General features: G+C 41.1%; 1 protein-coding gene across 1 annotated transcript in view; it reads right to left on the bottom strand.

The window, feature by feature from the left end:
- The window catches only part of DNAH5 (dynein axonemal heavy chain 5), a 276,738-nt gene that overhangs the window by 15,683 nt on the left and 245,263 nt on the right, over positions 1 to 15,792 (bottom strand). The window contains 6 exon segments of the mRNA XM_070357713.1: positions 1,151 to 1,382; positions 2,181 to 2,333; positions 5,720 to 5,932; positions 9,742 to 9,957; positions 12,433 to 12,636; positions 14,345 to 14,550. Of these exon segments, the coding sequence (XP_070213814.1) occupies positions 1,151 to 1,382; positions 2,181 to 2,333; positions 5,720 to 5,932; positions 9,742 to 9,957; positions 12,433 to 12,636; positions 14,345 to 14,550 (1,224 nt within the window).

The raw sequence follows: 15,792 nt of genomic DNA, 5'->3' as shown, positions 1-15,792 counted from the left end.
TTGGCCAGTCGCTTCAGTCATGTCTGACTCTTCATAACCCTCTGGACTATAGCCCACAGGCTGCTCTATCCATGGGATTCTCCAGGCAAGAATACTGGAGTAGGTTGCCATTTCCTCTTCCAAGGATGTTATACACCTTAAACATGTGCAATTTTATTTTAAAAGGAATATAATTTTTTTAAAGTGAAATGAACAGCATCTCCTCATATTGTAAATAGTGGTTATCCCTGAGGAGACGTTAGCTGAGTGAAATGCAAAAACCTCTAGAAAACATCAAACCAACAATGGAAAATAGTTCAGGTGTTTTTAGACTTGTCAAACAGAGCTTTGATAACTCTGTCAAAGGATTCTGCTTTGACATGTATGTTTCATAAAAGTGTTGTCACATTCATAGGCTGCAATGTGAACTCAGCATTTTACCATAAGCTACTGAATTAAGCCAATGTCCCTGAATTCAATCTGGACTTCACAGCCTGGCTTAAATCTCCAAGCTGGAGGAGTCATGACTTCCAGGAGCCCTGTACAATCCCACCTGGAAAGGCTTCTTTCCTACTTTCCACCTCTTGCCCACCTCATCATTCAAGCCCCATCCATTCTTCCAAGCCCCTCCAGGCCCCCCTGCTCCCAAGATCCAGCCCCCGACAGTTTCATCCCACTCTTATCTCACCCTCCTTTCTCACCACTTAGTAACTATTCCAAACACTTGCTTCTTATCTCATTAGCTAATGCTCCGTGAGTATCCTTCCACATTTTACCTGCTTTATTAGATGGGCAAGAACTATCTAGAACCATTGCCTCCCAGCAGCACTCAAGGAAGAGCCCAGAAGTAAGTAAGTACTCGTTAAACACAGGTGTGAATATGAAGCTACTTGACAACAGAGTATAATCCTTATCTGCTGCTGCTGCGGCTAAGTCGCTTCAGTCATGTCCAACTCTGTGCAACCCCATAGACGGCACCCACCAGGCTCCCCCGTCCCTGGGATTCTCCAGGCAGGAACACAAGAGTGGGTTGCCATTTCCTTCTCCAATGCATGAATGTGAAAAGTGAAAGTGAAGTCACTCACATGATAAAAAAAATAATGAGATCCTATATTTATAACATCACCCAACCCCATTGTACCAACCGTCCCTGAAGGCACAGACAACTCACCGTTATTTTCAGCATAAATCCTTACAACAGGCATTAACTCAAAGAGCACTTTGGGCTTGGACTCGATAAGTTTCATATTCCTCCTGTCCCAGCCAGCACCTTCAAGATACAAGCCGTAGACATAGACACCCTCCGTGGGAGGGGCAGAAATGTCATCCTTCATCCACTTGGTGACTTCGTTGCAAAGCACCATATTGTCCAGAGCCCAGCCTTTGTTGGCCCGAGTTATTTCCTACTCAGGGAAAGAGAAAAAGAAAAGGATGACATCAGCAACTAGAGGGTTGTCTTAAAGAGCATAATTATGGTAACAATGTAGCCCCAGATTCAAAAAAGGTAGGATAGTATTTAACGGGTTTTAAAAGATCCTCTTATAAGTAATATCCATGTCCTAATTTAAATATATTTGTACTTCAGTGTCAAATAAGTTGATGCTTTCAAATTGTGGTTGTGGAGAAAACTCTTGAGAGTCCCTTGGACTGCAAGGAGATCCAACCAGTCCATCCTAAAGGAGATCAGTCCTGAATATTCATTGGAAGCACTAATGTTGAAGCTGAAACTCCAATACTTTGGCCACCTGATGCGAAGAACTGACTCATTTGAAAAGACCCTGATGCTGGGAAAGACTGAAGGCAGGAGGAGAAGGGGATGACAGAGGATAAGACGGTTGGATGGCATCACTGACTCGATGGACATGAGTTTGAGCAAACACCAGGAGATAATGAAGGAAAGTGCAGCCTGGCGTGCTTCAGTCCATGAGTTTGCAAAATATCGGAGATGACTTCATGACTGAATAACAATTTTAAAAGAAATATAAAATCAATCTAATATAAAAATAAATATTTTAAAATTTAAGCTAGCAGCCTGAGAACAAGTTGCTGGATTTATATTCAGGATAAAGTTAACTGCTGGTGCCCAAACCAGACAATCATTCTGCCTTATTATAAACTACATATTTAAAACTATAATGAAAGAAGAAAGCCCTCCAGAGGAAAACTGTAATAACACAACAGGTAAAAATCAGTGCTATTACCTGTCGCATTGCAGTTAAAAATCCTTGAGGGTTAAAAAAGCCCGTCATCCAGAAGCAGTGAGGTCGGTCATTGAAAACCCAAGAGGTAAACTGGCAGTTTCTTTCAATAAGTTCAGTAAACCAGAAACCCAAGGTACTTGAAACCCAAGATGCCTGAAATGCAAGCATGAAAACATGAATAAATACAGGTTTAATTCTACTGTGTAACTGACTATATCCATAGGAAAAAAAAAAGATGAAATATCAATTTCACATTTAGAATTTAGAAGTCCCTAAGGCATAAATTTCCATAGGGTTCTGACATTTAAGATGTCAAATTATTCTTCCTTTTTAATAATATGAAGTATGTTAGAATCAACTAATCTTCATGTGAATTCCAGATTAACCCAGCTTGGCATGCTGTTCAAGACATCTGCTATCAATAAAATCTCCTTCCACATATGAATATAGTTATGATCAATTCTGTCATAAAGCAATTAAAACAATTAATTGAATTAAATTTAACAGGCTTCAACTATTTTTCCTTAGGCTATATTTTCAACAGATACATTATAAAACAGAATTTCTATTTATGTAAATCTCTTATGGCCTTAACAGCACTTTATATTCTGTGAATGACAAATGTAGAAGCCTTTCTCCACTTATTTTTTATGCGGCAAACATTTATTTTCTGAAGTTTCTGTCTCTTAGAAGGCATTTTTATATTCTCTGATGAAGGGAATAAAAATGAAAACACAGGTCTCCTTACCACCAACAAATTAATTGCATTCACTGCCTGTAACGTTCTGCCTGAATTCACATGTGGAACTTATGTTATTACAACAGGCATGGAAATGTCATCAACATTATCAGCAGTCACACTAGAAGGTATCTCCAAATCATATTTTATAACATTTCACTGGAACTGCACTATTTTATGTGTGAATAAATGTAGTGATCAACCTGAATAGATAAAACACTTGAATTTCAAATAGCTTGAGAATTGATATGCCTATTTTACAAAAGACACTGGGATTCCCAAAGACTGTTAATAAGTTGAGTAGAAAAAAATGCTGTATAAAAGGATTTTAAGTTCCAGGAAGTGGGACTTCCCTGGAAGTCCAGGGGTTAATCCCTAGTCAAGGAACTAATATCTCACATCCAGTGTGGCATGGCCAAATTTTTTTTTTTTTTAAGAGATTCTTAGAGTCCCTTGGACAGCAAGGAGCTCAAACCAGTTGATCCTAAAGGAAATCAACCCTGAATATTCGTTGGAAGGACTGATGCTGAAGCTGAAGCTCCAATACTTTAGCCACCTGATGCGAAGAGGTGACTCACTGGAAAAGACCTTGATGCTGGGAAAGATTGAGGGCAGGAGGAGACAGGGATGACAGAGGATGAGATGGTTGGATGGAATGACCAACTCAACAGACATAAGTGTGGGCAAACTCCAGGAGAGGGTCAAGGACAGGGAATCTTGGCATGCTGTAGTCCATGGGGTCTCTAAGAGTTAGACCCAACTTAGTGACCAAACAACAACAAAGTTTAAAATGAAGTAACTCATTCCATCGTATCGTTATAGGTGTGTTAACTGAAAGAGATGTCTTTATACAACATTTGATCTGAAGGCACAGGGACCCATTAATGAGGGGGTATCTTCTGGCAAGGATCCCTGTTCCAGAACTGCAGGTGCTCACCAAGCTGGGTGAGCTGGTCTAGTGGGGAATGAGCCCGCCATGGCCAGGGACCAGGTAGGTCACTAGCAATGAGCAGAGTCAATGTATACAGAAAACTCTCTGGCCTAGACAATGAATTTTTTGCAGAGGAGGAGAGAAAGGGATCTGGTCAAAGCTGATTCTGAGTTTCTAAGCTGTGTGTCCAGAGAGATGGATGGGATGGTGGTTAATCAAATAAGATGAGAAGACAGTAGACAAGCACCCCCCAGTTACCATACACTGCTTTCTGTCCCACTGCCTTGGAATCTGCCAAAGCCCTGGGTGAGGGATCAGAGGCTCAGCACTAAAGGAGTCTCTCCTGAGAGATTATTAGTTCTAGCCCCATCCTGTCCCACCATCTCATTTACCTGACTCAGCTCCAAAAGTTCCACTCACCCAGGACCCAATCTCATCTCTGTAAGTTGCCCACCTTGGATAACCCCCACCTTGCCGTCTCCCGCGTCCTCCCACCGCACACTCAGCACCCTCAGTTCCATGATCAGCCAACTCCTCAACAAGGACACTCAGGTTCTCATTTTACTTCTCCAAGTAGAAAAACATCTCTTCAAACCACATCTATTTATCGTACTATTACATGCAGAATGGGTAAGCAACAGGGCCCTACTGTATAAGGCCCTGTTCAGGGAACTACATTCAGCATCCTGTGGCAAACCATGATGGAAAAGAAATTTTTTAAAAACCCACATCCTGGTGTATATATACATACATACATATTCCATACAAAACGGAATAGTACTCAGCCTGGAGAGGAGGGGAGTTTGCGGGAGAATGGATACATGTATTTGCATGTCTGAGTCCCTTTGCTGTTCATCTGAAACTACCACAACATTGTCAACTGGCTATTCTCCAATACAAAATTAAAAGCTTCAAAAATGAGAATAAAGTAAGAAGAATGAAATAATGCCATTTGTGGCATCACGGTTGGACCTGGAGATTATAACACTAAATGAAGTAAGTCAGAAAGACAAAAACAAATACCATACGCTACCACTTATGTGTGTGATCTAAAATATGATGAATGAACACATCTAAGAAAGAGAAAAACAGACTCACAGACACAGAGAAAAGAAATTGTGGCTGCCAAGGAAGGAGGTGGGGGAGGAAAGGATTGGGAGACTGAGATTAGCAGATCAAACTATTATATATAAAGTGGATAAAGAACAAGGTGCAACTGTACAGCACAGGGAACTAGATTCAGCATCCTGTGATGGGCCGTAATGGAAACACAAAACGGAATACACATATATAACTGAGCCACCTTGCTGTACAGCAGAAATTAACACAGCATTGTGTTAAATCAACTATATTTACATTAAAACATTTTTAAAAGCCCACATCTGTCATTTAGCACAATTAATAATATGCAATCAGTAAGAATACTGTTAAATTATTATCTTGCTACCTTGAGAGATATATAGTCACATATTTACAGAAAAAGCAAGGAAGACGATTTCTCTTTGGAGTGACTTTTGACATGTGTGTGTGAGTCTAGGAACATCCCCTTCTATAAAACTAACATCACAGATCTGGGAAAACATTTAATCTCCCCTAACCTAAGTTCCTCATCAGTAAAATATGGGTAATAATTTGTAAGATTTACATGAAACAGTGCATACAAATTGCCTAGCAGAGAACCTGAGATGTGGGAGATGCTAAATCGTTTTCTTCCCTACCTACAATCTAAAAATACAGGGCTCTAAGAGGACTAGTCCCTAAGCAAAAGAACACTCTTAAGCACATTATCTGTACATGCTTTCACTTGCCAATTACAATTATTCACAACAATAAAGTGATTAGGCAGGATAAGAGCTGACTTAAACATACTTTCTTCCAACGAGCAGGAATCCTGGCATCAAACATGCAATTCAGAGCATCTCGTAGATTTTCACTCATGATGATGGTGCCATCAATGGCAAGTTTCAGCTCGGTCAGGGTGCTTCGGACCAGGGTGAGTACCTTCTGCATCCTGTCTATCTCCTGTCTGAGGAAAATGTTCATTGGCTGGAATGGCCCCATCATCTGCAGCCTCTCCTTCACCTGCCATGGAGACATTAGCACATGAAAAATTATTTGACAGCTACTAATGTTCTATATAAGTTAAATAAGCAGAGTGACAATATACAGCCTTAACATACTCCTTTTCCTATTTGGAACCAGTCTGTTGTTTCATGTCCAGTTCTAACTGTTGCTTCCTGACCTGCATACAGATTTCTCAAGAGGCAGGTCAGGTGGTCTGGTATTCCCATCTCTTTCAGAATTTTCCACAGTTTATTGTGATCCACACAGTCAAAGCTGGAATCAAGATTGCCGGGAGAAATATCAATAACCTCAGATATGCAGATGACACCGCCCTTATGGCAGAAAGTGAAAAGAAACTAAAAAGCCTCTTGATGAAAGTGAATGTGGAGAGTGAAAAAGTTGGCTTAAAGCTCAACATTCAGAAAACAAAGATCATGGCATCTGGTCCCATCACTTCATGGGAAATAGATGGGGAAACAGTGGAAACAGTGTCAGACTTTGTTTTTCTGGGCTCCAAAAATCACTGCAGATGGTGACTGCAGCCATGAAATTAAAAGACACTTACTCCTTGGAAGGAAAGTTATGACCAACCTAGATAGCATATTCAAAAGCAGAGACATTACTTTGCCAACAAAGGTCCATCTAGTCAAGGCTATGGTTTTTCCTAGGTCATGTATAGATGTGAGAGTTGGACTGTGAAGAAGGTTGAGCACTGAAGAATTGATGCTTTTGAACTGTGGTGTTGGAAAAGACTCTTGAGAGTCCCTTGGACTGCAAGGAGATCCAACCAGTCCATTCTGAAGGAGATCAGCCCTGGGTGTTCTTTGGAAGGAATGATGCCAAAGCTGAAACTCCAGTACTTTGGCCACCTCTTGAGAAGAGTTGACTCATTGGAAAAGACCCTGATGCTGGGAGGGATTGGGGGCAGGAGGAGAAGGGGACGACAGAGGATGAGATGGCTGGATGGCATTACTGACTTGATGGAGGTGAGTCTGAGTGAACTCTGGGATTTGGTGATGGACAGGGAGACCTGGCATGCTGTGATTCATGGGGTCACCAAGAGTTGGACACGACTGAGCAACTGAACTGAACTGAACTGAATGTTCTATATAGGGCTTCCCTAGTGGCTCATATGGTAAGGAACCTGCCTGTAATGTAGGACACCTGGGTTTGATCCCTAGGCTGGAAAGATCTCCTGCAGAAGGGAATGGCTACCCACTCCAGTATTCTTGCCTGGAGAATTCCTTAGACAAAGGAGCCTGGTGTCCAGAGGAGCCCAGGACCCATACAGTCCACAGGCTGGCAAAGAGTCGAACACTCAACAACTAACACTTTTACTTTTCACTCTCCCTGGTGGCTCAGTGGTAAAGAATTCACCGCCAAACAAGAGACACAGGTTTGATCCCTGGGTCAAGAAGATCCCCTGGAGAGGGAAATGGCAACTCTCTCCAGTATTCTTGCCTGGAGAATTACATGGACCGAGGAGCCTGACGGGCTACAGTCCACGGGCTCACAAAGAGTTAGACAGGACTGAGCATACACACAATGTTATATTGTATATGTGGTATTCTAGCGCTTCTGAAAGGGCCCTAAACTTTACAATTCCATAAATAGTAAGCTTTTTCTTTTTTTTTTACTGTCAGAAAACAGAGAAAAAATAAAAGAAATATCGGTTAGAGGACCAGCTGATTTTTCATCCCAGGTGAGAGAAGACAGGCAGCCATTAATTCACAGAAGAATATAAAATCCACGTCCACGAACACACAGTCTTCCAAACAACAACTGCAGTTATTGGGAAACATTCACTCACTGCCAATCTAAGACTTGAAAATACACGCATGGACACACACAAGCAGATGTGTATGCGTATGCAACAATTCTGAAGGCTGTCTCAAAAAGCTAGATTTCTGTTTTTAAAGCTTTTTATTTTTTCCATCAAAGCATTTATCCATCCACTCACTCATTCATTTCTGTCTTACAAGTATTTATCCAGAGTCTTTTGTGGATCAGATATCATGCCAGGCTTAATTGTTCTATCAGCAATGGCAAGCCACTCCAGTACTCTTGCCTAGAAAATCCCATGGATGGAGGAGCCTGGTAGGCTGCAGTCCATGGGGTCGCTACAAGTCGGACGCAACTGAGCGACTTCACTTTCACTTTTCACTTTCACACAATGGAGAAGGCAATGGCAACCCACTCCAGTGTTCTTGCCTGGAGTATCCCAGGGACAGCAGAGCCTGGTGGGCCGCCATCTATGGGGTCGCACAGAGTCGGACACGACTGACGTGACTTAGCAGCAGCAGCAGCAAGCAAATTTAGCAAAACGAAGGTGACTGTTCTAAACTGCATACATACCACCACGTTTATTTATGAAAGGAAATGGCAACCCACTCCAGTATTCTTGCCTGGAGACTCCCATGGACAGAGGAGCCTGGCAGGCTACAATCCATGGGGTCGCAAAGAGTCAGACACGTCTGTGTGACTACCACTTCACTTAATATATTTTAGGCACTTTCGTTGCTTTATAAATATTTCAGCCACTGCTAGACATGAATGACTGCTTTCCTGATGCTATAATGAAAGGCGCTTATGAAAGCTGGTTACAGTATTGATTTTCTCCAACCAAGTGATCAGAGTTTCTTCCAGGGGAAATGATTCCCCTGGTGAGAGTTCTTTGAGTTCAGTCTATAGTGAAAAACTAGCAGCCGAAATGGCCTGCTACATGGAAAACAATAGGATGCTAAAGAAACAAAATGCAGAATTCCTTCTGAAAACCAGGTGGAAAGGGCAATATATAAAGAAACTTGGTGCTCCTATGACAGAAATGTCACAAGGTTAGTCCAAGAAATCTTTTAAGACTACAAGGAAAGTAAGCCACTTACTTTTGCTTTTAGCAAAGATTTAAACATGTTTTCAGGGTAAATCTTCCCACAATACATGCTAAAATGTCAAAAAAATTAACCTTCATAACTGTCAGTTTCACTTAGAAGTTACTTGATATTAAAAGGACAAGTTGGGGGGACTTCCCTCGTGGTCCAGTGGCTAAGACTCCACCCTTCCAATGCAGGGGGCCCGGGTCAGGGAACTAGCTCTCACGTCTTGCATGCACAACAAGACCCAGCACAGTTAAACAAAATACATTAATTTTAAAAAATGATAAATCAATTTTCAAAACCAATGTGATGAAGAAGCTGCAGAGTTAATGATATAACTATAGACTTCCTGAAATTAAGAAGGCCTGAATTATTTTTGTAAAATAATCGATGCTTTACTCTAAGAATACATCATTTTCCTTTGAACAAATGACAGTGTGAAGTGCCTCCAGGAGACATTATAGAAAAATAATCCTAACCCATCAGTACACACTTATAATTTAACTATGAAGATTAACTCTCTCATCAGGTTTATTATTTGTATTTTGAAATGATTACATTGATAGGTTCAAATACTTATTTTACTGCTTCTTCAAGAAGTGAGGTTTTTAAATAATTTCTTTAATCTCAGAAAAATTATTTTTGCCCTCCTGCCTTCTTCCTCAGTCTTCCCAGGTGGCACAGTGGTAAAGAAGCACCTGCCAAAGCAGGAGATGCAAAGATGTGGGCTCCGTCCCTGGGTCAAAAAGATGCCCTAGAGAAGGAACTAGCAACCAACTCCAGTATTCTTTCCTGGAGAATTCCCATTGACAGAGGAGCCTGGCAGGCTACAGTCCATGGGTCGCAGAGTCAGACACGACTGAGTGACTTAGTGTAGCACTGCTTCCTCACCACCCCCACAACCAACCAACCACGCACACCCACAGCTATTCTGTCAGGATGCCATCAACTCACTTCAAAAGGACCATAGTCCGGGGGCAGCTTCTCCAGCATGTCATCAGCCAGCCGGGCCACCACAGTCTCCCGGGTCTCATCCCCTCCGCCAGAGCTGTCTTTGGGCTGGATGCCCAGGATGGTGTCCAGCACGTCCTTGGCCAGCTTGCTCTGGTAGGTGATGTCCGCGTTGGGGTGCAGCCCAAACACCTCGGGACTGTCGTAAGTGGGCAGGCTCTGAATGACAAATACCCACCGGTGAGCAGAGACTGCTGACACAAGCACCAGTTAAATTACACATCTTAGCAAATAGACACGATTTTATTAGGATAAGCATTTACATGATATGTCTGACATGTGGCAGGCTACCATCTCAATAATTTCTCTAGGAAAGAATCAAAAGTGGGACTTCCCAGGCAGTCCAGTAGTTAAGAATCTGCCTTCCAATGCAGGGGACATGAGCTCAATCCCTGGTCAGAGAACTGAGATCCCACAAACCTCAGGGCAGCTAAGCCCATGAGCCACAACTACTAAGCTCGTGTGCTACAACTCCTGAGACCAGGCACTGCAAAGGAAGATTCTGAATGCTGCCACAAAGATCTTGCATGCCAAACCTAAGACCCAGTGTGGCCAAATAAATAAATAAATATATTTTTAAAAATAGAATCAAAAGTTGTCCTGAAAAGAAAGTTAACATAATAAGCCCATGGTTCTTTAATGTCTGCACTTTAAGCAAATTGATTCAGAGACGCTATCTTATTTTATAATACATTTATAAAATAGAAAGGGAACTATGGAATGGTATTTGGTTTCTCGAAGGTCCCATCTAATTCAAACCAATTGTTTAAATAAATGGTGTATAACTAATTGTTACTAAAAATGACAGCTTTAGCAATTATGGCCTGATAAAACCAGAGGTGGGAAATGTACTCTCTCAAGGAGGAGAGAGACTGGGAAAAGTGAGAAATATTAAAAGAGGAACAAAGTTAGAAAAACATACAGCAAGACACAGTAAGAAGCAGAAAACTGAAAGCCTCTCAGTCGTATCTGACTATACGGTCCATGTAATTCTCCAAGCCAGAATACTGCAGTGGGTAGCCATTCCTTCTCCAGGGGATCTTTCCAACCCAAGGATCAAACCCAGGTCTACCCCCATTGCAGGCGGATTCTTTACCAGCTGAGCCACCAGGGAAGCCTAAGAATATTGGATTAGTTAGCCTATCCCTTCTCCAGGGGATCTTCCCAACCCAGGAATCTAACCAGAGTCTCCTGCATTACAGGCAGATTCTTTACCAGCTGAGCTACCCGGGAAGCCCTTAAGAAGCAGAACAGCAGAACTAGCAGATAAATACTACCCCAGCTACTTGAACAGAAGAAAATTTACCTACAATTTGACATATACTTCTACGTGAGAATTGTATACTTAACTTTATTCACGTTTTTCCTCCCTTCTAGTCCATTATTTTATTCCTTTTTACTTAATGCCCTCTTATGAGCGAACTCAAATTCTTATAAAATGAGATGTGTATAAATAAATATATGTGCAGGCATACCTAAATTTATACCTTCGTATACACTTCTCCTCTTCAGTGCAAATGATTTAAAGACACATATAATACAGTTAAGACAAATATATTTGTAGATTTGAATTAATAAAAGTGTAGGGCTGGTGATATATGGTAAACTCATTACATGTATACATCACAGAACCTCTAAATACACTGATATATTTAGCTCTTTGGGGCTGTTTTGCTTTAGTTGGTTCACCCTGAGATAAATCTGAGAAGCAAAAGAGATCACTAAATAATGATCTAATGAATTCCAGATTCAGAGACAGAAAATGTAGTTACTTGGAAGCACAAATCAAGTTTTTCCCCCCGATTTCCTGGCAAAATCTTATTCCTTCTTGGAGCAAGACTTTAAAGTTGGAAGTGATTTTCCCGCCAGGGATATTTAGCAGTCTGGAGACATTTAAGGTTGTTATAATGGGGTAGGAGGTGAAACTGACATCTTGTGGGTAGAGGACAAGGGTGATGTTAGCCGTTCTACACAGGACTGTCCCCCACCCCTGCAAAAATGTATTCAGTTCCAAATGTCAGTGGTGCCGAAGCTGAGAAACTCAGTCTTAGAGGAACCTCTTATACAGAGTGTGTTTCTGAGAATACTCATATGCTCCATTAGGTCAGGATTAAGAAACAGATTCATGGAATAAGGTAAATGCTTTGAAACACAAAATAAGATTGAGTATAGGGCTCTGAGTATAATGCCCTACACAAAAGAGCATTTGGATCTAAATCTGCCCAATCTGTCATCTCTCCAAAGAATATTCTTCACTGGGGCATTAAAAGAGAAGGAAAGTGGGACTTCCCTGGAGGTCCAGTGGTTAAAACTCCATGATTCCACTGCAGGGGGCATGAGTTCTTGTTGTCCCTGGTCAGGGAACTAAGAGTCCACGTGGACAAAAAGAGAGAGAGAGAAAAGGGAAGCAGAGAACTGATACAAAACAGACACTCAGAACAAATAAACAGCTTAGTCACTAGATGAATATAAACATATGAGGATAACATCTCTGGGGCTCAGAACCTTCCACGTTCAATATGTACCACCATTAAGATTTATTTTCAAAGAAGTATGAAGTATAAATAAATAACAACAAAAAATCATCTGGCTACAGATATTTGCTCTATGCATAAAATTCTGAAGATGACTAACCTGGATATACTGAAGATAGTTATCAACTGTGCTGCATTTTGGAATATTGTAGCCTTGGTAAAAGCTGAAATCTGGTCCAAACATATTTTCACTGAACCAAACTTTAGCAAGTGTGTTCAATAGTCTCTTGTCATAGTCATCGGTGACTCTGCCTCCATACTGTATCTCTCCTATCATGTAGCGGACAGTGGTCCAGGAGACACCCTGGGAAAAGTTACAGAATGATGAGGCAGAAGTAATGACTGTCTCACCCCCATTTTCCCTACCAGGTAACACCTATGTATGCATTGTCAGTCATTGTCATCAATGTCATCCACTCGTGCATTCTTCATTCACTCCTCAGTAAATAAAAAGTGCAGAAAGAAAATTAAATAGGCAAACATGAGGGGAACTCAAAGCTCATGTTCATGATTTGAAATAGATTCTCTTGGTGGTGCATTCATGTACTTCTTCACTTTGATTTCAATAGAAAAAAATGCTTATTTTTTAAGAATATTGAGGCTATTCCTTAAAAAGCACACATTCAAGAGTATGTGGATAAAGAAGCAGTATGTATGCACAATGGAATTTACTCAGCCACTAAAAGGAACAAAATAAGGTCATCTGTAGAGATGTGGGTGGATCTAGAGTCTGTCATACAGAGTGAAATAAGCCAGAAAAACAGATATCATATGTTAAGACATGTATGTGGACTCTAGAAAAATGGTACAGATGAACCTTTTTCCAAGGCAGGAATAGAGATGCAGACATAAAGAATGGGCATGCAGACATAGTGGGGGAATGGAAGGGTGGGAAAATTGGGAAATTGGGATTGACATATATCCACTGTGTGTGTGTTAGTCACTCAGTCGTGCCCAACTCTATGCTACCCCATGGACTGTAGCCCACCAGGCTTCTCTGTCTATGGGGATCCTCCAGGCAAGAATACTGGAGTGGATTGCCATGCCCTCCTCCAGGGGATCTTCCCCACCCAGGAACTTAACCCGGATCTCCTGCATTGCAGGCAGACTATCATCTGAGCCACAAGGGAAGCCTCATACATACACTACAACATATAAAATAGAGAGCTAGTGCAAAGCTGGTGAATAGCACAAGGAGCTCAGCTCAGTGCTCTGTGATGACCTAGGGGGTAGGATCGGAGTGGGGTGGGGGAAAGCAATAAGAGAGAGGGGATATATTTATGTACATGGCTGATTCACTCCATTGTACAGCAGAAACTAACACAACATTTTAAACCAATTATATTTCAATTTTTAAAAAGTCATCTAGACCCTAAATTTTTTGTGTTTTCAGTTCAGCTCAGTCGCTAGTCATGTCTGACTCTTTGCGACCCCATGAACCACAGCACACCAGGCCTCCCTGTCCATCACCAACTCCAGAAGTCCACCCAAACCCATGTCCATCGAGTCGGTGATGCCATCCAGCCATCTCATCTTCTGTCGTCCCCTTCTCCTGCCCTCAATCTTTCCCAGCATCAGGGTCTTTTCCAATGAGTCAGCTCTTCACATCAGGTGACCAAAGTATTGGAGTTTCAGCTTCAACATCAGTCCTTCCAATGAACACCCAGGACTGATCTCCTTTAGGATGGACTGGTTTTAGGATTTTAAAAAACAAGCTTCTTCACCCATTGCTCCCTCCCTCCAATAGATCCTGTTAGGTTGTCTTACTTGTAATGTCAACTTGCCTTGGAGAAATAAAAAGATCATCAAAATGTGTTCATTTTTTCCCTGAAATTAAGAGGTTACTGTGACCCAAGTTGCTATGCCTTAAAGAGGATGACTTTGCCAGCACAGAAAGTCATCGCTCTTACAGGATTTAGCCCATGCTGGGGGTGGGGCGGGGGGGAGCTCATGTTAGCTCAAGGATTCAAGCCCCAAGTCACCCAAGGCAGAAAGTAGTGTGCCCAAGGTACCTTTTTGAGATCCATGTCATCTAAGTGGTTCTGGATGAACTGCACTGTGGCATTAAAATCGGCTTGGTTAAATTCGTAGGGGATGTTCCAACCCAGGGGCCCGAACTTGCGCCTCTCCTGGACCGCTGAGTGCAGGAAAGCCACGGCATACAGCATGGGCTTCCACTGGGCCACAGCGCTCACATCCAGCAGGTCCTGGCTCACCCCTGTTGAGGTCAGGTGGGGAAAAACTATCATCTCTCAAACATCTTTATTTCCTACCACTTTTACAAGTTATTAATGATTGCTGTAAATTCCTGATATTAAAATTCACTTATCTTGAATCATCTTTATCAAAGTCACATGGCAGTTGTAATTTAACTTTTAGGTACCCAGAGGGCATTTCTCTGAAAAATATGCACAGAGATTTGAGGGGAGTGGGGTCTCACTCACATGGATAAAGTTCTTACCAACATACGAAAAAAGTGGGGCTAAAAATAGTAGCAAAATAAATACTGCTACTATTACTACAATGACGACTAATAACAGACATTATTATTATTATTACTACAGAGACTGCAAAGACAAAGGTTGCAAAGACTTCTATATACTCTATTAACAATTTAATATCAATTAGAATAGTGTATAGAGTATCCCATTGCTATTGAGTAGCACAAACCAATAGATATAAAATAAGAAGGATATATTGTATAATATAGGAAATAAAGCCAGTATTTTATAAAAACTATAAATGGAATATAACCTTTAGAAATTATGAATCACAATATTGTACACTTGTAACTTACATTGTAGAGCAACTATACTTCAATTGAAAAGAATAATAAAAAATAATAAAATTAAAAAGAAGCCCTTTGCAACCTGAGTATATTCTCCAAATTATAATGATGATTATTATACAGATATACATTTGTCACATATACAATTATAAATGTTTTCATTTACAAACTGTTTTTACAGTCATCATCATTCCACATCTACTTTATTGGCAAAAATGTGAGCCTTGTTAGCAACTGCAAAAAAAATCTCAAATTTATATGTAATAACTATGTTGATGATTTTTATTAAATACACTATTATAATTTAAATTTATCATTTTATTATCTCCATTTTAGATACGAGAAAACTGAAACCCAGGTTGTTTGAGTGATGAGCTCCCATGAGAATAAAGGTATTTGTTCAGGAAGGATTTTTAACTCCAAGCTCACGCTTTTTCTGTGACAGTGAGCTTCAAACAGGAAGCTGTGACACAGAGGGAGTGAATGTATTGGGAACAATCTTGGCTCCAGTTGGGGCAGGAGGGGTGTTTGGGTCTGATTCAGTTGCTGTGGTGGGATTTCTACTTCGCTCACATCCTGACATCCTTATACATGAAATGAAGGCAGAGGCCATAACTTTAATTCAGCTTCTCATCTTGGAAGAGGCTACTGCCCTGAGTTAGGTATGGAGCC

This window comes from Bos mutus, chromosome 20, assembly GCF_027580195.1.
Source record: "Bos mutus isolate GX-2022 chromosome 20, NWIPB_WYAK_1.1, whole genome shotgun sequence".
NCBI classification, from domain to species: domain Eukaryota; kingdom Metazoa; phylum Chordata; class Mammalia; order Artiodactyla; family Bovidae; genus Bos; species Bos mutus.
The sequence above is the reverse complement of the archived record's forward strand: the minus strand, read 5'-3'. Positions and strand labels throughout refer to the sequence as shown.